This window comes from Rana temporaria, chromosome 8 (assembly GCF_905171775.1).
Source record: "Rana temporaria chromosome 8, aRanTem1.1, whole genome shotgun sequence".
NCBI classification, from domain to species: domain Eukaryota; kingdom Metazoa; phylum Chordata; class Amphibia; order Anura; family Ranidae; genus Rana; species Rana temporaria.
Window position 1 is genome coordinate 53,650,923 of NC_053496.1, and position 22,491 is coordinate 53,673,413.

At 42.1% G+C, this 22,491-nt stretch overlaps 1 protein-coding gene across 1 annotated transcript in view; it reads right to left on the reverse strand.

Annotated features, from left to right (window-relative positions):
• Window positions 1-2,957: 2,957 nt before the first annotated feature.
• LOC120946950 overlaps window positions 2,958-22,491 on the reverse strand; it is a 54,245-nt gene continuing 34,711 nt past the window's right edge. The window contains exons 5-10 of the mRNA XM_040361810.1: window positions 21,518-21,578; window positions 19,678-19,724; window positions 13,819-13,894; window positions 11,038-11,109; window positions 8,179-9,756; window positions 2,958-3,329 (exon numbers count right to left, since the gene is read on the reverse strand). Coding sequence (XP_040217744.1) covers window positions 3,128-3,329; window positions 8,179-9,756; window positions 11,038-11,109; window positions 13,819-13,894; window positions 19,678-19,724; window positions 21,518-21,578 — 2,036 coding nt within the window. The 3' untranslated portion in view covers window positions 2,958-3,127. The remainder of the gene's footprint in view (window positions 3,330-8,178; window positions 9,757-11,037; window positions 11,110-13,818; window positions 13,895-19,677; window positions 19,725-21,517; window positions 21,579-22,491) is intronic.

Genomic DNA, 22,491 nt, shown 5'->3' on the forward strand with positions numbered 1-22,491 from the left:
GCAGTGCCACAGATAATTACTGATAGTAAAACTCATGGACAAAAAAAAATTATACAGATGTAAAGAAAATTGTGCTCTCCAGAAAAGACACAGAAGTTCTCCACCTACATGTAGTATTAGATTCATACTTTAGGATTTATTAATACATTTTTGCATGCCAGTTGACAGCTTCTTAGTTATGTTAATTTTTTTATATATATACTTGCAAGTCCTAAAATGTTACTGGGTTAGCCAAAGTAGGAAAAGTTGAGAAGTAAAAAAACTAATCTGCATAGCAAAGGGTTAAAACTAAAAGACCATTCCTGTAGACACGGTCACAATACTGGGGGGAGGATGTGCCTTCATTTAGTACTGGAAAGCATAGGGCTGTAAACCCAGAAATGGGAGCATGTCTGCCGACGGGAACCATCAGGCTAAGGTAGATTATCGGTGGTTATAACAGGAGGTTAGCCCTCTATGCTGGCCGTTCACATTCCACTACACCAAACTGGTCCAACCATGTTTTTTTGGGCATGGATTTGTGCAAATTAACTTAATATTTCGGCGAGGTGTCCACATACGTTTGGTCAAATAGTGTGGATATTTAATGGCCATGTACATTAGGTGAGACATTAGGCATATCAGCAACAGCCAATTGTCACTACCTTTCGTTCTATCCATATATAAAAGGTAGTTTCCCATTGAGTCCTGAAGCTCCTAACCAGTCATTGGACAATCTTGTATGAAGCCAATCTAAAAACCATGCAAAGAGTTGGATTTGTGGAAAGGAAGGTAGGTGATGGCAACCATTTTAGGGATGTTTAAGATAGTGACAGAATCTAAAAAGGACAAAGAAGTTTTATTCACCTTGATACTATGTAAAATGCTCCAAACCACTCAATACTTTCTATGGCTGGAGTGTTGGAACTCAACATTTTACCTACTGATCAGACTTTATTTTCCAATACTTTCATGTTTTCTAATCTGATGATTCTGATTTGATGATGTAGGATATAATTTAATACCTTCAACAATGTTTTATGTTTATTTGGTGAAACCTACACAAGCCTTTAAGGGTAAAAATATAGAAAAACAGACCAACCATACTTTTAAGGATGACACAAGTAGAGACATAATGGAACTGACATTGGGCTGGAGTTGAGCGCTCTTAGCTACCAACATTATTTACTATCACAACTTCACTTTGATGAAAAGCACATCGTCTTACATATTAAAGAAATGCCAGATTTTGGTCCTTATTGTTTTTAAACTGAGATAAAGTAATGCATTTCACATTTTGTAAGAAGGAAGCTTCAGTCCATTGCCTCTAAAGCAGGGGTCTCCAAATTATGGCCCTCCAGTTGTTCAGGAAATACAAATTCCCATCATGCCTAGCCATATCTGTGAATGTCAGAATTTTACAATGCCTCAAAGGGCGTGCAGTTCTGCAACAGCTAAAGGGCCGTAGTGTGGAGATCCCTGCTCCAGAGAATGAGAACGTCAATTTACTTCATGTTTGTACCTGCTTCCAGAAACAGCACATTAAGCCGATAGATATGTAGCCCAGCATAGGACTTGATAGCCTATCCCATTTAGTTATTACAACTTTACTTTTATTTTCTATACTATCCGCAGAATACACAAATTGTTTTAGTCACACAATTTGCTGGACGGTTTCATTTTTCAATATATGGCCAATTTTGAGCGGCAACATTTACATTAATTGTTGAACAGTTTGTCCATTGACAGACAACAGTAAAAAATGCACTTTTAAAAGCAATTTTCAGGGTATTTCGCTTTCCTGCATCAGAAATGTTATTCGCCAATGAATCAACAATGGAAAGAAAAATAAGTACCTAATCCCGTACACCAAGTGTCGGTACAAATTCACAGACACTTGGTGTACGGGATTAGGTACTTATTTTTCTTTCCATTTATATTTTTTAAACAGCAGCTAGATTCGCTCATTTATCCTTTCCAGACAGGCGCAGTGGTGGGTTATCAGCAGGGCGCATATATTGATACCCCATTCATTTCAATGAATCAACAATATAGTGAATTTGTACTTTGCTCAGGGCAAAATCAACCAGTTAATCTTACTGCTGTCCTCCTCATTAGCACTTTCCCTTGGAAACGCCCCCCCCCATACTCCACTCAGCTCCAAGGATCGAGGAAAATAAGTCCCAAGCCCTAGTTACATCTTGAGTAAGTGCTTACACAGGCCAATCACCAGTGTTGCTACATAGGACAAGAAGTGAGTAATATGTTCATGTATATCTGAAATTAATGGGTATTTTTTTTTGCTCCCAAAGATAGACTGGAGTAGCAGGGAAGCAGAGGCAAGTTGCCTGGCTGTATGACTTTAATAATTTGAGTCACTGGCCCAGAAGCACAAAGAAAAGAAAACAGAACTCCTGGTCTGTATGCTTGTTGATGACCTGTTAAGTTATAGCCATTGGATTAGCATGACAGAAAACTGGCTAAGAATATGTATATTTCAGTTCTTCGTTCGTTTTAACACCGACGCTAAATGGACTGGATTTAATTCCCCTGGTGGAGAAGTCGTCCCGATTGCTTCCTCATTACCAGGGTTAAACTGTCTCACTGCACAGTTGTAAAATTAATATAGGCTTTTGATGTGTGAGTGAATACTAGGAATGAATTGTTGCTCTTCATGAATGAAGTCACAATAACTGCGAACTGCATTCTAAATTGTATTGGTTATTTTTTTAATACTTGTTCTAATTTGCTTTTTACCAGCTTTCCCAACAGCTCTCTAGCTGCTAAAAAACATAGTCCCAGCATACACGTTTAAGGGTGTAACAAAGCAAAAAACGTTTAGGTCCACAGTAGTGAGGGAACCAAAGACTGTGGAAGCCTCACATATATATCAAATGGCTTAGCCAATTTAAACACACTGAACAACTGAAAAATATCCACCACATAAAATGACTGTCAGACAAAAAGCAGGCTGTGTCTATATTGAATCTACTTGTACTCGAACACCTTTAATAAAACAAAAAGTTCTGTTTGGTAAAAGATAAAGTCATTGCAACAATACACTGCCTATGACAACTCACTTGACAGTGTGTACAACAAAATCTACTATTACAATTTTAAAGGGATTTTTTTCTTTAACACAAGCGTCTCAGTAATGAAATCTGCTTCTTCTTTGTGGTGGGAACTGGCCACCCATCTCGGGCATACCAAGGGGATGAGCAGGAGGCGCCATATTATGTGGTCCTCTTAACTCCGGGGCTTCTAATGGCTTCTTGGGGGGATATGGCGCAAACCTGTTGGGTGGCCGGATCGATTCTTCTGAAGGATTAATATTCCTCGCCTCATATGGTCTGAAATAAATCAAAAATACTAGTTAGTTATTTAATTAAAAATTGTACACATTCAAAGAAACCTGTATGGAGAGAAATATTTTTCCCACGTTGACCAGATATTTTAATGTGATGAGTAGCTAGAACAAGTATATAAAAACCACTTCCCCATTGCAGGCCCAGCCATTCAGGGACTCGCCTATGGGATTGAATGGGGAGAGCTGCACACATTTGTATGAGGTTAAAGGGGTTGTAAAGGTTTGTTTTTTATTTTCTAAATAGGTTCCTTTAAGCTAGTGCATTGATAGTGCACTTACCTGTTCCTTCGATTTACCTTCTAAATGTTTATTTTCTTTGTCTAAATTTCTCACTTCCCGTTTCTCCTCAGTAAACTTCACACCATCACCGAGCCGTTCTGGCTGGGGTTTAGTCAGCCAGAACAGCTTACTGAGGAACAGGAAGTGAGAAATTCAGACAAAGAAAAAAAAAACATTTAGAAGGGAAATCGAAGGAAAAGGCAAGTGAACCAACAATGCACTAGCTTAAAGGAACATATTTAGAAAATAAAAAACGACCCTTTACAACCCCTTTAAGGATACGACCAGGACTTTTTTCCTGTTAGGCCTCGTACACACGGACGGACTGTCCGATGAAAACGGTCCGCCAGACCGTTTTCATCGGACATGTCCGCTGCCGGAATTTGGTCTGATGGTTGTACACACCATCAAACCAAAATCCCCGCAGACAGGATATGCGGAGACGTCACCGCGCCGTCGCGGCGACGTGCGCGACCCTGGAAGGTCAATGCTTCTACGCATGCGTCGAATCACTTCGACGCATGCAAGGGCTTTCGGCCGAGCGGACATGTCCGGTAAGTCGTACAGACGACCGAACATGTCCGACGGACAGGCTTCCAGCGGACATGTTTCTTAGCATGCTAAGAAACATTTGTCCGCTGGAAACCTGTCCGATCCGCCAGAAAATTGTCCGGTCGGACGTACACACGACGGAACATGTCCGCTGAAACTGATCCGTGGACCAGTTTCAGCAGACATGTTCGGTCGTGTGTACGAGGCCTAACAGTTCTCCAGCTCTGAGCAGGGCGATGAGCCCAATGAGTGATAAAGGGGGCAATTTTTATTGAACAGGGTGAGATTACTTGGCAGGGATTAGAAACGAAGTCCAGAGCCATCATTGTATATTTAACAGAGGGGTATAGGGGAGACTTGCAGTGTTTGTTAAAGCGGAGCTTCACCCAAAAGGGGAAGCTACGCTTGTTTGCTTCTTTCCCCCTCCGCTGCCACATTTGGCACCTTTTGGAAGGGGGGGGGTCACCGCAAGATGTAATATCATCACACCGTTGTGCAGCGATCTTTAAAACTTCCAGCCCCTCATTCCCCCCCCCCCCCCCATGCCTTCTGGGAGGTACATGTCCCAGAAATCAGCAGGACCATTTCCCCCACAGACTGAAATTCCTCTTTAACCACTTAAGACCCGGACCAAAATGCAGCTAAAGGACCCGGCCAGGTTTTGCGATTCGGCACTACGTCGCTTTAACAGACAATTGCACGGTCGTGCGATGTGGCTCCCAAACAAAATTGGCGTCCTTTTTTTCCCCACAAATAGAGCTTTCTTTTGGTGGTATTTGATCACCTCTGCGGTTTTTATTTTTTGCGCTATAAACAAAAATAAAGCGACAATTTTGAAAAAAATGCAATATTTTTTACTATAATAAATAACCCCCAAAAATATATATAAAAGAAAACATTTCCTCAGTTTAGGCCGATACGTATCCTACTTATTTTTGGTAAAAAAAAAAAAAAATCGCAATAAGCATTTATCGATTGTTTGCGCAAAATGTATAGCGTTTACAAAATAGGGGATAGTTTTATTGCATTTTTATAAAAAAAATTTTTTTACTACTTATGGCGGCGATCAGCGATTTTTTTCGTGACTGCGACATTATGGCGGACACTTCGGACAATTTTGACACATTTTTGGGACCATTGTCATTTCCACAGCAAAAAATGCATTTAAAATGCATTGTTTAATGTGAAAATGACAGTTGCAGTTTGGGAGTTAACCACAGGGGGCGCTGATGGGGTTATGTGTGACCTGAAGTGTGTTTACAACTGTAGGGGGGTGTGGCTGTAGGTGTGACGTCATCGATTGTGTCCCCCTATAAATGGGATGACACCATCGATGCTGCTGCTACAGTGAAGAACGGGGAAGCCGTGTTTACACACGGCTCTCCCCTTTCTTCAGCTCCCGGGACCGATCGCGGGACTCCAGCGGCGATCGGGTCTGCGGGGTCCCGATCATGGAGCTTTGGATCGGGTCGCGCGCCCGCAATCCACGGCTGGGTACTAGTACAGGACGTATCTGTACATACATGTGCCCAGCCGTGCCATTCTGCCGACGTATATGTGCAGGAGGCGGTCCTTAAGTGGTTAATCAATTATTAATTCTCATATTAATGTTTACATGTATTACGAAATAATTTGGAATTCCTTGTCGAAATATTGAATAATCCTGCCAAGAAACATCCTCGCTCAGAAACTTCCTGTTTCAGGTGTCTTTCTCTAGTCTACACAGTCACATGTACCCGTAGTCAAAAGCAGAAGACGAGAGGCGAAAGGGGATTGGGGAACTGCCCTTTTAAGGGGAAAGTCTTCCATACACTGCATACATTTCTGAACTGGCCGAAGTTTGGTCCTTGGGTGGCCCTGTCAGTTGAACAGTAACTGCATCCAATCACGTGCAGTCACTGTTCAGGTATTCTGAAAGCCTTGAATGCCGACTATCAGAATGCAATAGCTAGCAAGAGAAATTTCTTTATCCAAGCTGGGAGAATCGATGCGATTTCTTTTTTGGTCCCATGAGCTGTAGAATGTGTGGCTAGCTTAAAAGGCAGAACTTTTTTCAACCAACAGCCTAGAGCTACTCTTGCTAAAATCAAAGTGCCAATAAAAGTGTTCCTTATGAAGGTCCTGCTGCCTTTTCAGCTAAATCGGTCCGCTTTAAGATAAAAGTGGTCACAGCAGCGGATTCACAGCAAGATCACTTTTATTGCTTTTTAGTGTAGTGTAAATATGAGATCCGAGGTCTTTTTGACCCCAGTTCTCATATTTAAAGAGGTCCTGTCATGCTTTTTTTCTATTACAAGGGATCCCTTGTAATAGGAATAAAAGTGGACACAAATTATTTTTTTTTTTTTAAGAACAGTGTAAAAATAAAAATAAGAAAAATGTACGTATGTGGGCGCGATGTGGACAGGTGCAGTTTTTTTTGTATGGTTAATTTAACTTTTATTTTTCTAGTTAGATGCTCTCTTTAAAAAAATAATAATCACTTTCCTATTACAAGGAATGTAAATATCCCTTGTAATATGAATAGTGCGTGACAGGTCCTCTTTACAGTAAGATCTGGAGTCAATAAGTCCCCACATCTCACCTCTAGGCTGGGAAGACTGAAATAATAATAATAAAAAAAAAAAGGGGGGGGGGATCCTGGCTTTCCAGTCGAGTCGGCAGCATTTTTTCAAATGCAGAGGCTGGGCGTGAGGTCAGAGAGACTTTGCGCCCCATTACCTCGCCGCTATGATTGTTCTTATGGCGAAGGGAATCGCCGTCTGACAAAGATGATATCTGAATACTGCAGGCATCATTCAGATATCACCACTCAAATTTGACATCATATGACGTTGGGCAGGTGGGAAGCGGTTAACCTCTTGCCGATCAGCCGCCGCAGTTTTACGGGGGCAGGTCGGCTCAGCTGCGCAAAATCCGGTAATATTATGTGATTTTGCATTTCAGCCACTAGGGGCGCGCGCTCGCCCCTGGTGCCGACGCGCATGCCAGTTACAGAGCGAGAACCGGGAGCTGTGTGTGTAAACACACAGCTCCCAGTCCTGTCAGGGGGAGAAATGACTGATTGCATTTTCATATAATGTATGAACGATCTAATTTCCCCTAGTCAGTGACACCCCCCCCCCTTCAGTTAGAACACACCTAGAGAACATAATTACCCCCTTCTTCGTCCCCTAATGTGAACACCTTCCCTACCAGTGACATTTTTACAGTAATCAATGCATTTTTATAGCACTGATTGCTATAAAAATGCCAATGGTCCCAAAAATTTGTCAAAAGTGTCTGCCATAAGGTCGCAGTACCGATAAAAATTGCAGATCGCCGCCATTACTAGTAAAAAAAAAAAAAAATTATAAAAATGCCATAAAACTATCCCCTATTTTGTAGACGCTATACATTTTGTGCAAACCAATCAAACGCTTATTGCTTATTATTTTTTGACGAAAAAAATGTAGAAGAATATGTATCGGCCTAAACTGAGGGAAAAAAAGTTTTTTTATTTTTTGGGGGGAATATTTATTACCGCAAAAAGAAATATTCATTTTTTTCAAAATTGTCCCTTTATTTTTGTTTATAGCGCAAAAAAATAAAAACCGCAGGAGGTGATCAAATACCACAAAGAAAAAAAAAAGCTCTATTTGTGGGAAAAAAAGGACGCCGATTTTGTTTGGGAGCCACATCGTACGACCGTGCAATTGTCAGTTAAAGCGACGCAGTGCCGAATCGCAAAGAGTGGCCCGGTCATTGACCTGCAAAATGGTCCGGGGCTGAAGTGGTTAAGGAGAGCTTTATTCTGCTTTCGACCCTACATTGCACGCAAGGGAAGCTGGCTGATCCCAACTCAAACATTGCTTGCATTAAAAAAAAAACACAAGTGATCCTATTCGTGTACAGTGTTGCATTAATTTGTGTCTATATTTGCCTGGAGTTCAGATCTAAATAAAGTTTTAGTCAAATTGTTCCCTAAAAAAAATTAAAATAAAAAAGGAGTATAATCATACCTTGCAAAATCCTCATGCATTGATCCATCCATTGGTCTTGGTCCTCTTGTTGGCACTGGATGCATCCGTTCATTTACAGGCCTTTCCATGGCTCTTGCATTACCCTGTGGCATCCATTCATTCATGGAGCCATCTGTGGCCCGAGCACCAGTTGGGTATGGCCGATTCATAGGGTTTTCAGTGGGGCGTGTAGGTCTAGGGTACATGCCATCTCCACCATCTCTTGGGTACATGTGATCATTATTAGAGCCATCCATTGCTTTTGTACCTCCTGGATACCCTCGGTCACCCATGGAGTTTGGCCCAGAACGTGCACCCCTCTGGGGCATCCGAGCATTCATGGGACCACCCATTGCTCTTGGGTCATTTAGCTGCATCTCTTCATATCCAGGATCTTCCATATTTTGTCCTGGTCTTGGGTCCATCCTTTCATTCATGGAATAGTCCACGAGCTGTGCAGGGTTTGGATGTATTCTTTCAGATAATGGGCCTTTCATGAGCTGTGCCCTGTTTTTCATCGGACCTTGCATGCCCCGGAAACCTCTTTGAGGCATCCTTTCATTCATTGGCCCTTCCATGCTCCGTATTGCTTGTGGGTGTAACTTTTCATTCATGAAGCCTTTACTTGCTCTGGCATTTCTTATGTTCAATTGGTCATTCATAGAATCCTCTATGTATGGAGTATCTTCCATATAGGCTGCTTCTCTTGGATGTCCCCTTTCACCCATCTGTGGATTCATGGGCCTTGTATTTCTTCGTGGAATGTGTTCATTCATAGAACCTTCTCTTGGATACATTCTTTCATTCATAGTTTCATCCATGAATGGATGCAGGTCTTCACTTGCAGGTCCTGCCATAAGCCTTGAATCTCTAGGGTTCATTCTTTCTCCCATGGGTCCTCCCATTGGTCTTGCAATTCTTGGCTGCATCCTTTCATTTACAGGACCTCGGAAGGAACCTCTCATCGCTCCTCTACCTCTCGGGTCAAACCTGGGGGTTTCATTGCCAATAAAACCCTCTCTATAAGGTAATTCACTATTCATTATGTGCTCAGCTTCTTCTTCTTCTCCTTCTTCTTCAAAGGCAGGATTATTCATTTTATTGTGTGGAAACATTTGTAACGGGTGAGCGGAAGGATCATCATATTGCATATCTGAAGAAAAGTCTTGTGATTGCATGGCATGCATTGGGCGACCCCTTGATCTCATATCATAATCCATGCCTTCATTTAACATCCCAGGGTCTTCAAAAGGTTGTTCCATCTCTCTTGGTGCACGAGCTGGAATGCTCATGAGTGGCCTTGGTGTAGGGTCATGGAAGCTTTCCATATCTGGATGGAAATCTCCAGGTCTTCTTAACCTCTCAGGAGGATACATAGGCTCTTCCATATCCCCTATGTAATGTGTGTTCTGAGGCTCAAGCGAAGGTAATCGAAGATCGTGATCACCTAGTATATTTCTAGGGGCAACCCTTGCTCCCCTCGCATCAAAATCATCAAGGCAGTCATCGGATCTCATTGGTGGCATAGGCCGCCTATCACGAGCATCAAAATCTCCAAAGTCATTTCCTTGTTCATCTCTGCAAGACACATTATACTTTAGTTTAGTTTTATAAATTGTAACACTTTAGAAAATAAAAAAAATGCCCCTTTACTATCTTAAAGTGTAGTTCCACTCGTTTTTTCAGTTTATTACAGGTCAGCAGCTACAAAAAGTGTAGCTGCTGACTTTTAACACACACTCGCCCGTCTCAGGGTCCAGCGGTGCGGCAGCCCGAAGCCTTGGTTCGCTCTCTCTCCTCTCCGCTGCACCGACATTGCAAGTGTGGGCATCTGGCTGTGACAGCTTGCAGCTTCATAGCCCAGTACGCACTGCAAATGCGCAAGTCGCCTGGCACTGTCCTTAATGGCTGAGCAATCTTCTGGAGCCTGTGTTGTGTCCCAGAAGATTGCAAGGAGGGGGGGGAGCCAACTAGGCAGCACGGCGGAAGTGGGTGCCGAATACCTGTCAAAACTAGGTACCAACTCCCACCTTAAAAAAAAAGGGGGGGGGGGGTTAGGACTTCCACCAAAAAAATTACCTCTCGCTTTAACCCAAGTATATTTAATGCATGCAACAAATCTGCAGTTTTATTTACTGGTTGTTGATTTTACAACATAATGTCCCTGTACAGTACCAAGACATGCATCTTCAGGAAATGAAGTCAAATCAAGCAAGTACTAAAAACAAAGCAACACACCTGTTAATTAGTTCTCGTATCCTGTAGACACCTGGATAAATACTAAATTTGACATACATATTTTTCTAATGCCTAAATTCCCCCTGCTAGGTGCAGGGACTGGTGCAGTATCAGCATTTCATCATAAACAGTAAAAGTAGACGAGGAAATGGAATCTCACACGCTTCCACTAAAATCAATAGCGTCAATTCAAAATTCATTCAAAGTATAGATTGTTGATGATCAGGGGCACGGTGTGTAGTATGAATGATTATTATATAGGCTAGTGATTTTGGTGGAAATGTGTATTTCATCTTTCTTCAATTGTTGCTCTTTAGGAAGTTATGTGATGCTAAAACCCAAACAAGCCTTCAGTTTACATGAAATACATGTCAGGTGCATGAAACAGGTGTGCCAAGTGTCACCATTTGTTTTATTGCCCATCCCCAATTTCAGATTGTGTGCACTTCAATACATGTGTACTTTGCACCCATCATCTTTCTTTTATCTTTCGTCTCTCTCTCTCTCTCTCTCTCTCATCTGCTCTGAAACTGATGCTTTCCTCAGATTTTTGGATCCCTGATCTGCACATCAACTTCCTGGACTTTCCTGCTCTACAGGCCACCTGCAGTAAATTCCTACCTTAGTAGATCTCCACCACTATTCAGAGCTCTTTGCTCTTCTTCCGTTGGAGGCAGATCTATGCCAACATTGCTAGGGAAAAAACAGAAAATTAGTAAAAACAATTTGTTTTTATATATAAAATGTAGCTAATCAAAAAATTAGAAACAAAGTCAAAATTGCATTATAAAAATAAATCCCTGGTCCCTTATTTATTCAAAGCTGAAATACAGACAACTCTGCTTAAAGGGATTGTAAACCCTTGTTTAAAAAAAATAAACAAAACATGTCATACTTACCTCCACTGTGCAGTATGTTTTGCAGAGTGGCCCTGATCGTCCTCGTCGCCCGGCAGCGCTAGTAGCTGCTCCCCGAAACAGGTGTCCAGGTTGGAAAAGCGTTCTCCTTGGTGGACACCCGTGCGGGCGCACTCCCAAGTCCTGCTTCTGCGCGTATTCACACAGAAAGAGGGACTCTGGCCCACCCCCCCCGCATCATTGGATGTGATTGACAGCAGCGGGAGCCAATGACTGCACTGCTATCAATCTAACAAATCAAGAGCAGAGACAACGGGCAGAGAGGAAAAGCACGTCTCCACGAGGGAACGAACGGGCTCAGGTGAGTAAAACAGGGGGGCTAGGGGATGGACAGTGTCAGAAGTTTTTTCACCTTAATGCATCTCCAAAGCTCCAGTGCCATTTTGATGCAACTTTACAATCTATGGATCAAAGCTGCATCAAAAGTCATACAAGAAGTGCAGGCACCTTTTCAAAGTCCCTGTGACTTTACGTGGCACCAATTAAAGCATAATTCCCTCCCCGAGAGCTGTGATCCCGGCCCACAAACACCTTGGAGCATGAAAAAGTAGTGTAGTTGTACAGCAAAGACTCTAGTAGCCGTTTCATCCCCCAAAAAAGCTATATGGAGGGCATCTTCACATTTGTCTGGCCCTGCGAGCTGCGTTTTCTGCGGGCACGGCAGTCAATTTATTTGAATGAGCTGCTGTGCCTCCTGAAAACACAGGGAAAAGGTCTATTCTCCATTTATGAAAATGCTGCCTACATGGAAACCCCCAGTGCGTGGGGGTGCCATCAGGCATCTCCTGAGCGGTAGCACGTTTGTCTGTGCGGGTGGCTGTGGCTGCAGGAGCAGGTGAGGTCTCGCAGTAGCAATCACCCGCACAGGTGTGAACCTAGCCCGAGTTTCAGCTAGATCTAGATGCACTCAATTTGTATAAAAACTCAAGATTAAAAAAAGTTAAAACTTCATTTTTAAAAAAACACCTGTAATATATGCCACCCTTTCCCCTTTAAAACTTAGACCTTAAAGTGGTTTTAAATCCAAATTGACATGTCACTAGGCAGAACAGGGGAATGCCTTGTTTACAAAGGCATCCCCCCTGTTCTGCTTTTGCTGACCGCAATCGCGGGCCACCTGGGAACATAGTGTTCCCGGGACCCACGGGTGCACTGACAAAGCACGCGGCGGGCATGCGCGCTGGGTGGCAAGTTTAAAGGGATGTACATGTACACCCATTTGCCTGCGCCATTGTGTCAACGTATATCGGCATGCGCTGGTCGCTAAGCGGTTAACATGATGGCAACACACAGTTGCTGCAGATTTGTTACTCGTATAGGAGTTGCTCTATAGACCATTTTGTATCACTATTTGTAAATCACACACATCTTTTGTTTGATTATAGCAAGCGCTGCACTTTTGTGTTTAAATATATTGTTTGGGTTGATATCTGTTGACCTGTGCTGGCAGCGGTTTATTCTCCAACAATTCAGATTTTTTTTTATTTGATCTTTTTGATTTACATTACAGTGAGCTCATTATGTTCGAGAAACCCATGGTGAGATGATTTGAGCTTTGTGACATGGTGCATTATCCTGCTGAAGCCATCAGAAGATGAGTACACTGTAGTCATAAAGGGACGGACATGGTCCACAACAATACTCAGATAGGCTGTCGTGTCTAAACAATGATCAATTGGTTCTAAGGGGCCCACAGTGTGAGAATATCCCCCACACCATTAAACCACCACCACCAGCTGACAGGAGTGGCACCCAATGTGGTCTTCTGCTGTAGCCCATCTGCCTCAAGGTTCGATGTGTTTTGCGTTCTGAGATAGTATTCTGCATGCCTTGGTTGTAACAAGTAGTTATTTGTCATTCTCTGACATCAATAAGGCATTTTCTTTTACACAACTGCCACTCACTGGATATTTTCTCTTTTATGGACCATTCTCTGTAAACCCTAGCGAGGGATTGCGTAAAAATCCCAGTAGATCAGTTTTTGAAATACCTCAGACCAACCCGCCTGGCACCAACAACCATGTCACGTTCAAAGTCACTTAAATCCCCTTTCTGATGCTCAGTTTGAACTTCAGCAAGTTGTCTTCATCACGTCTAGATGCCTAAATGCGTTGAGTTTCTGCCATGTGATTGGCTGATTAGCAATTTGTGCTACCAAGCAATTGAACAGGTGTTACTAACAAAGTGGCATGCAAGTGTATACAAAGTAGCATATCTGAATGAGATCATTTATATAAAAGCATATCCAAGGTCCCTTTCACATGGCTGCTGTCCAGTCCAATAAAAAAGCACCTAATCTGACATTAAACCAAACATTCATTACTAGTGCATGTTTTTTTAATGTCAGTAATTAATTCACCGCTAGTAAAATGTTTGCTGAAAGTCACATTCACTGCCTTATTCACATGTCCCCATGTGTCTATAGAAAGACGTTGGGTATATTTCCTTTTATACACAATGAAAATACAGAGAAAATTGTTCATACCTTCGCATAGGTCCTTTAATTAGATCCTCAATGTAAACTGCTCCTTCAATTGGATGCCCACGGGAATTTGCAAAAGCTAAAAAACACATTTCGCATTAGTTTTGTGGGAACCATTTTTACATAATTTAATAAAAGAACATATCTCCTAATCATATTGGTAAATCACTTTTCACCAACTACATCAACCCAAAGACCTTCTAAAATTACTAGAATACATAAAATAAAAAAATCATGTGTACAATTCCTAATCCATATTATCCCTAAAGTAGCAAGTATAGAACCTAAAATATTTACACCCACAACAATATAACCCAACGCCAATGTGGTGCCTATATTTGAAAAGGGATTAAATAGGTAGATTCAGAAAGAGTTAGGCCGGCTTATCAGTAGATAAGCCGACCTAACTCCGAATCCACGCCGCCGTATGTTTAAGCATATGCTCAAACAGAGATACGCTTAAACAAAGCTAAGATAGGACGGCTTGCGCCGTTCTATCTTAGCTTGCAATTTTTCGGATGGCCGCTAGGTAGCGCTTCCATTGCGGCCGGCGTAGATTATGTAAATGAGCTTGTACGCCGATTCCCGAACGTACGCCAGCCCGCCGCAGTCGAATTACGTTGTTTCCGTAAGGCCTTAGGCGGCCTAAAGTCATTCCACCTATGAGGTGGAATAACAATGTTAAAGTATGGCCGTCGTTCCCGCCGTGAGGTTCGAATTTTTTACGTCGTTTGCGCAAGTCGTCCGCGAATCGGGATTTACGTCGTTTACATCCACGTCAATAGGCCCGTACGGCGTACTTAGCCGCAAAGCGCACTGGGAAATGTAGGCGCCAGACGCATGCGCAGTAGCAAAAAACGTAAAGTCAAGCCTCATTTCCATACAACACGCCCCCCCTCCAACCAATTTGAATTAGGCGCCCTTACGCCCGCTCGTTTTAGGCTACGCCGCCGTAGATTAGCAGGTAAGTTGATTTAGAATCATTACTAGCCTAGCTAATTTACGGCGGCGTAACCTAAAAAGGCTAAGCTACGCTGCCGCAAGTTTAATCCTATCTACCTGAATCTACCTAAAAGTCTTCACCAAGTATCTACAGCCCAGTTAGTTTAAAATAACTGCAGAGGTTGATAAAAAAAAAAAAAGACCACATAGAAGAGTTTTTCTAGAAAACAATATCTTAAGCAATAGTCAGCATGGATTCATGAAAGACAGAGGTTATCAAACAAATCCAAGCTCTACTTATGAGGAAGTAAAAACTTAGACAAGGGAATGGCATTTGACACAGTTTCCCATAAGTGGCTAAAGTGGTAGTTAAAGTGGAATTCCAGCCAAAAACACTATGTGTAAAAGGATAGGTTCACCTTTTAACAATAATAAATGCACTTTTTTTGCAAGTAAAAAAAATGTGCATTTACGATCTTTAGTTTTGGGAGCCTGGAAAGCATTGCACCAGCAATCAGCGGATCGTGGGTGCCATGCAGGTCTCCCACAATTGTCGGTGGAAGCCGTTTGCCCCGTATATTGTATGGCCAGGCGGTTTCACACGGACAGGAAGAATCAATTAACTACCACAGCCAGGGCCGTCTTTACCGCAGGGCAAATGGGGCAGGTGCCCTGGGCCCTGTCACTGTTGGGGGCCCAAAGCAACCCCCTTTAGAAAAAAAAAAAAAAAAAAAATAAAAAAAAAAAAAATTTTTTTTTTTTTTTTTTTTTTTGAGGTCCGGAGGCCCCCAGGGCCCCAGATGGCAACCCCCCCTTTTTTATTTATTTTTAAATTAAAAAAAAAAAAAGTATATATTTTTATTAAACGGACAATTTTTTAATATATTTTTATTTTATTTTTTATTAAAGGGCCAACTTTTTTTTTTTAGAGGTCTGGGGGTCTCCAGGGGCCCATAGTTCCCCAGGGCCCCCGATGACAACCCCCCTTTTTTTTATAAAAAAAATATTTTTATATATATATATATATATATATATATATATATATTTATTATTATTATTATAGGACCCAGGGGTCCCCAGGGCCCCGGATGGCAACCCCCCTTATTTTTTATAAAAAACATTTTTTTTATATATTTTAGTTCTTTTTTTTCTATATATATATATATATATATATATATATATATATATATATATATATATATATATATATATATATATATATATATATATATATATATATATATATATTTTATTATTTTTTTTTTATTAAAGGGCTCAGAGTTCCCCAGGGCCCCATGTGGCAAACACCCTTTATTTTTTTTTATAAATGTTTATTTCTTTATTTTTGTTTATATATTTTTTTATTTATTTTTTATTTAAGGGCCCAGAGGTCCCCAGGGCCCTGGATGGCAACCCCCCCTTTTTTTTATATAAATGTTTCTTTATATATATTTTTTATTAAAGGGCCCAGAGGTCCCGGATGGCAACCCCCTTTTTTTTGTAATTTATTTTTATTAAAAAAAAAATATTAAAGGGCCCAGAGGTCCCCAGATGGCAACCCCCTTTTTAAAATATATTTTTTATATATATTTTTTATTTCTTTTTATTAAAGGGCCCAGAGGTCCCCAGGGCCCCGGATGGCTACACCCCTTTTTTATATATATTTTTCTTTATTTCTTTATTTCTTTTTTTGTAAATGGCCCCCCGCTTCTAAATTTGCGGCAGCCCCCCCTGCTTTATTAATTTCAGGCGGCAGCACCCCCCCATCCCGGTTTTCTGCTCCAGGGGGCCCATGCCTGAAGCTGTGTAAGTGGCCTCATAATTCCTGATGGCGGCCCTGCCTCCCGTTAAGCCCCTGTGCTGCCCACAAATCAGGCTGAAAATCATCAGCGGCACGCAGCCAGTGACAGTACTGCTTCCCTTCCCAGTGTTTTAAAATGTACAGCACCCCTGGCTTCCCTTTAGATGCGCACTTCTCCCTTCCTGCCACTGGGTGCTGCTTGCATATAAAAGTGAATTAGAATGTGATTTTATAACATCCCCAGTTTGCTCTTCCTGAGGCTGACTTCTTCATGTCCTGCTCCTCAAGGTATGTCACTGTTTGCTAATCTATATTGTAAATTGAAGTTTTCTGTAGAGTGTGCCCAAAGTCTTTATAATATTTGATGATTCACTGCAGGTCTGGTCAGTGTTTTAAAAAGTTCCTCTATTTTACACATGGCATGGCATGGGGTCACAGCACCGTCTGTCCATTCTGCTTTAGCACCATGGGACCCCATGCCATGCCATGTGTAAAATAGAGGAACTTTTTAAATAACAGACCAGACCTGCAGTCCAGGCTGAGTAAAGCCTCAGAGCAGATGACATTACTGTCTGTATTTAACTGCTTGATGGGCTTATTTTGGGCCTGGCTGGTTCACATGTATGTGTTTTGGCGGCCCACATTTGCGCAGGCACAGCAGCCCATTCATTGAATGGGCCGCCATGCCTGCGTTTCCTGCAAAGAAAAGCGCATGCCTCATGTAATAGGCTGCGCACACGGCACGCCTATGCCCATCAAGCACTGAAATACAGCACTGTCTGTCCATTCTGCTGTCTGCTGTGACTTATCTGCAGTTCCCGCACTGTCAAACTTGCTGCATTTTTAGATGTTTAGGTCACGCTTTTAAAAACACAGTGCGTTTGTGTGTGCAAGAACTGCAGGTAAGTAGCATGGTGCAAAAGCAGAATGGATTTCAAGGCAACTGTATTTTTAAAATGCTGAATGCACCTTTTTCTGCAGGAAACAAAGGCATGGCAGCCCATTCAAATCAATGGGCTGCTGTACCTGCACAAATGAGGACCGCTAAAACATACATGTGAACCAGCCAGGCCCAAAATAAGCTGGAGGGGGGCCCAAAAAAAATGTTTGCCCTGGGCCCAAACCATATTAAAGACGGCCCTGACCACAGCGATGGTAATTCATTGAGAACTACAAAAGAAAGTCCGGACTTCTAGTTCTATCATACACAGAACACTGTGAACAAATGACACAGCCAGACGTGCAATGTTTCCTTTAGATTGTGGCAGATTGTGGGGAAGGAAAAAACTTGGGTAGAACATCACACGACCACGCAATTGTCAGTGAAAAGTAACGCAGTGCCGTATCATAAAAAATGGCCTGGTCATTAAGGGGGTAAAACCTACTGGGGCTGAAGTGATTAAACTTAGTTAGCATTGATACGAAATTTGATTTGAAAGTTTATAGGTTTAGAAAAAAATTCAATTTTTAACTGGATAGGAAAACAGGCTAAGACCGTATTTAAAGAGTAGCGAATAATGATTCATACTCTGAACTCTGACACTTCTTTGTATTAAAAGAGGTATATACACACAACAGAGACACACATTTTGCCCCTGTACAAACTAGTTCACAAAAAAAAGATTATCGGGGGAACTGGAAAACATGCAGAAAAGGGCAACCAAACTGATAAGAGGCATGGAGGAGAGAAGCTGAAAAAAAGATTAGCTCAATTGACGCTATTCTCTCCTGAGAAAAGGCAATTAACGGGGAAATGATTGCCATGTATAAATACATAAGTTGTTCATATAGTGTATATAGTGTAGGTCATTACAAAAGGATCTTTGTCTGGAGGAAAGGGTTTTTAATCTCCTCATACAGGAAGATTTCTTCACAGTCAGGCCCCGTACACACGACCGGACAAATGTCCGGCGGATCGGACAGGTTTCCAGCGGACAAATGTTTCTTAGCATGCTAAGAAACATGTCCGCTGTAAGCCTGTCCGTCGGACATGTTCGGTCGTCTGTACAGACTCACCGTACATGTCCGCTATGCCGAAAGCCCTCGCATGCGTCAAAGTGATTCGACGCATGCGTGGAAGCATTGACCTTCCAGGGTCGCGCACGTCGCCGCGACACGTCACCGCGTTTGTTTTCCGCTGGGATTTTGGTCTGATGGTGTGTACAGCCATCAGACCAAAATCCGGCATCGGACTGATCCGCTGGTGTGTACGAGGCCTAAGAGCTGTGAAAATGTGGCAAAGACTCCTTCAAGAACTAGTTCTAGCCAGTGCAGCTGATTGTTTTTTACGCAAAGTGGTTGAAACAATGTTAAATGCCTAAGCACACTTTTGCAACTCTGACATGCGTTCGTAAAACTGTACATATTAATCACAACTACTTTGTGCATCCAGGTGAATTACACCTTGTTTTTTTCAGGACAAAATCAGACTTTCATTTGCTGGTAAATGGGAATGGATATCTCCTACATTGTTTTAATAATCAAAATGAAAACTGGCCCAAAACAGTATAACATTTTTTTTTTTTTATTTAGCTGTATGTTTCTTGTTACTACCATAACCTACCATCAAAGAACAACCCAAAATAAAATTCTCCTGCTCCAGATTACAGATATATATATATATATATATATAAATAAAATAAAAACACAGACACAAATTATTATTATTATTTTTTTGTTTTTATATTGCCCAAAATATACTGACCATGCCCTTTGACTCTTAGACCCCTTTCACAGTGGAGCAGTTTGCAGGCGCTATTGCGCTAAAAATAGCGCCTGCAAAACCGACCTTAAACAGCCACCGCTGTGTCTCCAGTGTGAAAGCCCCAAGGGCTTTCACACCGGAGCGGTGCGCTAGCAGGACGGTAAAAAAGTCCTGCTAGGCGCATCTTTGGAGCGGCGAAGAAGCGGTGTGTATACCGCTCCTGCCTAATATCACCTAATATGCACCACTTGTTCCAGTTCAAAGATCCACCAAGTGGGGAAGTAAAGGATGGCAAAATTGATAAGATTCCCATGTACAGCTGGCAGCTAAAACATTGACAGCTTCCTTTGTTTTTCTAGGCATGAAAGAGACGCGCAATGGAGGTGAAAAAAGCATGGATCTCAATAACACTTACCGGTAATTGAATGCAGGGGTCGCCATCCATCTACATCTATCAAGTATCTGAAAATGACAAGGTCACATTAAAAGAAAAATTAAAGTGCATCGAACACTAGTCAGTGAACTTATTTTGTCAGCTCCCTTCTGTTTTACTCAGATAAAATGTTGGTCTATTTTGTTAGAAAGTGTTTTTTGTTTGATACATGCAAAATAAGAACCTGTTGATCCTGCCAGAAAATCCAATTCTGCCTTGTGTGATCTGCAGTACTATTTAAAATTATCTTATCAACCTTGCCCAGGTTCACTTCTGCACTAAGACTTCTGTCCTATGTTATGGAGATGGGAAAAGTTCTAAAGCCTTAGGCGCTTTTCACACTGACACGCTTTTTAGGTGGTTTATCGCTAAAAATATCGCTGCTATACCGCCTGAAAAAATTGTGCCCTGTAGTCTTCAGTTCAGCTCCTATACCGCTCCTTCCAATTAAAATCAATGGCAAACCGCAGTAATACCGCCGGCAATGTGCCTCTGCAGAGGTGCATTGCCGGCGGTATTAACCCTTTTTCGGCTGCTAGCAGGGGTTAAAACCACACCGCTAGCAGCCTCAAGGTTTTTTTTACCTTAAAAGAGAAGTATGGGTTATTTTTTTGCCCCTAATCATAATTACCTTGGTGGGTGCAGCATCAGACCGATGCTGCTTCTGTCCCCCATTGTCAGAGCCACCAAACAGCGTCGATGGCTCGGTTTGCACTCCTCCCCAAGCAGAGCGATGCTGACCGATTATCAGTCAGCAACGTTTCTGCTCTACTTCTCATCGCTCATTGAAGTGCCGAGCCGTGGAGGGGTGGGGAGAGGCCATCTCAGCGGCTCGCTAAAACTGGCATCAATCAAGGCAGCTGGCGGATCCAGACTTTGAAATCTTGATTACGCGCTGCCCTGACTGATGGCATCATGGCAGTGACGTCAGCGGAGAGCGGACTTCAGACCGTCACCGCTGAAAATGGGTCACAGGAGTGCAAAACGAATTGCACTCCTGTGACCCAGAGGAGAAGCCCAGCCTAAAAAGCTCAGGCTGGACTTCTCCTTTAATGCATCAAGGTGAAAAACCTTCTGTGCTGCAGTTCACCCCCTGTGTTCGCAAAGTCCACGTGCAGAGGCCGCCAGGAAGTCAGCACTGTGCTGTGCTAATCACAGGCAGTGAGACACATTGTCCCAACGCGTGGCTGCAGAGATCGGGAAATGTCTCACTGCCTGTGATTAGCGCAGCGCCGACTTCCTGGCGGGCTCTGCACGTGGACTTTGCGAACACGCCAGAGCTCATCCTTACTGATAACATGAATGTATGGCCAAAAAACAAGGAGTGAGCAATGTCATCCCATAGACAGGAACTGTGTTACTGGCAGGAACACTAGGTGGAAATGTGGAGAAAAAAAACCCCTGAAAAAAAAAAAACACACCACAGGACGGTTAAATTGAATATATGAAAACTCTGTTCCTTGGTTTAAAGAGACTGTCCCAACTCCAGGGAAAGTATAAATCATCCCTTGTATAATGTTGTCACCAGAATGCAAGGCTTGGATGCTTGTTTAAGCCTGGGGGATGGAAAAGCAGTTTTACTTGCCCAATCCTGTGTTCCAGCAGCTGCCGTCTCTCTCATCTTCTCCCTTAAGCAACAGTGGTGGATTGTTCCATGACAATCTTGTGTTTAGTGCAGGTCTAGGGACTAAACAAGCTTTCAACACTTTGCAGTATGTGGGGCAGCCCTACTTCAAGGAAGGATTTTTACTTTCCCTGGTTCAGCTTTAACAGTAAATGAAAAAGATAACTGATGCATTTTGAAGAACTAGGCATTATTTACCTGCAAATTAGATATCCTGTCCTGTTAATCCCAGTTGTGCAGTGAACACCAATTAGTTTATCTGCCACAAAAAAAAAGAAAATCATGTTTAGTTGATACATTCACTAGTTTTTACATGGCAATACTGTTTTAACTGCTTTAAAATCTGTGAAATGTGTGCCACAGCAGTGTCATAACTACAGAGTCTACCTACTAAACGGCAAAAGTGCTGAGAGGGGGCACTACAGGAATCGCACATCTCTACAGGCAGCAAGGTACCATGCAACATGTAGTCATTAGAAACAAAGTAAGCCAAAAGAATAAGCAGAGGAGGAGGTGCAAAGCATGTAGGTTGTGGAAATAAAGTGATCAGCGCAACTTTCTAATGGTAGAAAACCACAAGTATGTGCTAAACTGACTAATACATACTTGTGGTTTTCTACTATTAGAAAGTTGCGCTCATCACTTTGTTATTCATTACCAATTTTTGTGCACTGTGTACACTTTAGGTCTAGCGGCAATTTTCAACATTATTATTTAGATTAGATTTATTCACTTGATAGCGCGCAAAGGACCAAACCTTTCATTTATTGTGGAAAGATATAACCAGCAGACAGACAGCACGCACAGCATAGAGATTTTTCAGGTTTATATTGGATTGTCAAACAACAATTTTTTGCATTGCTATTACTACAATGCTTAGGTTATATAATAAATTGCATGCTGGGACTATACAGTATATCTCTATTACAAATCCCACCTAGCTTTCCTATTCTAGGCAAAGGAGGGGTGAGGGGGGGAGGGGTCTCAGTCATTATCGGTTGTAAACTGGACCTGAACACAAACTTTTTTCTTTAAATGTATTAACATACAATGTACCACCCAAGCTTGGGTGGTACATTGTAGGGCTGCAACTAACGATTATTTTCATAAATCTATTAGTTGGCCGATTATTGTTTCGATTAATCGACTAATCGGATAATCTTAAAAAAAAA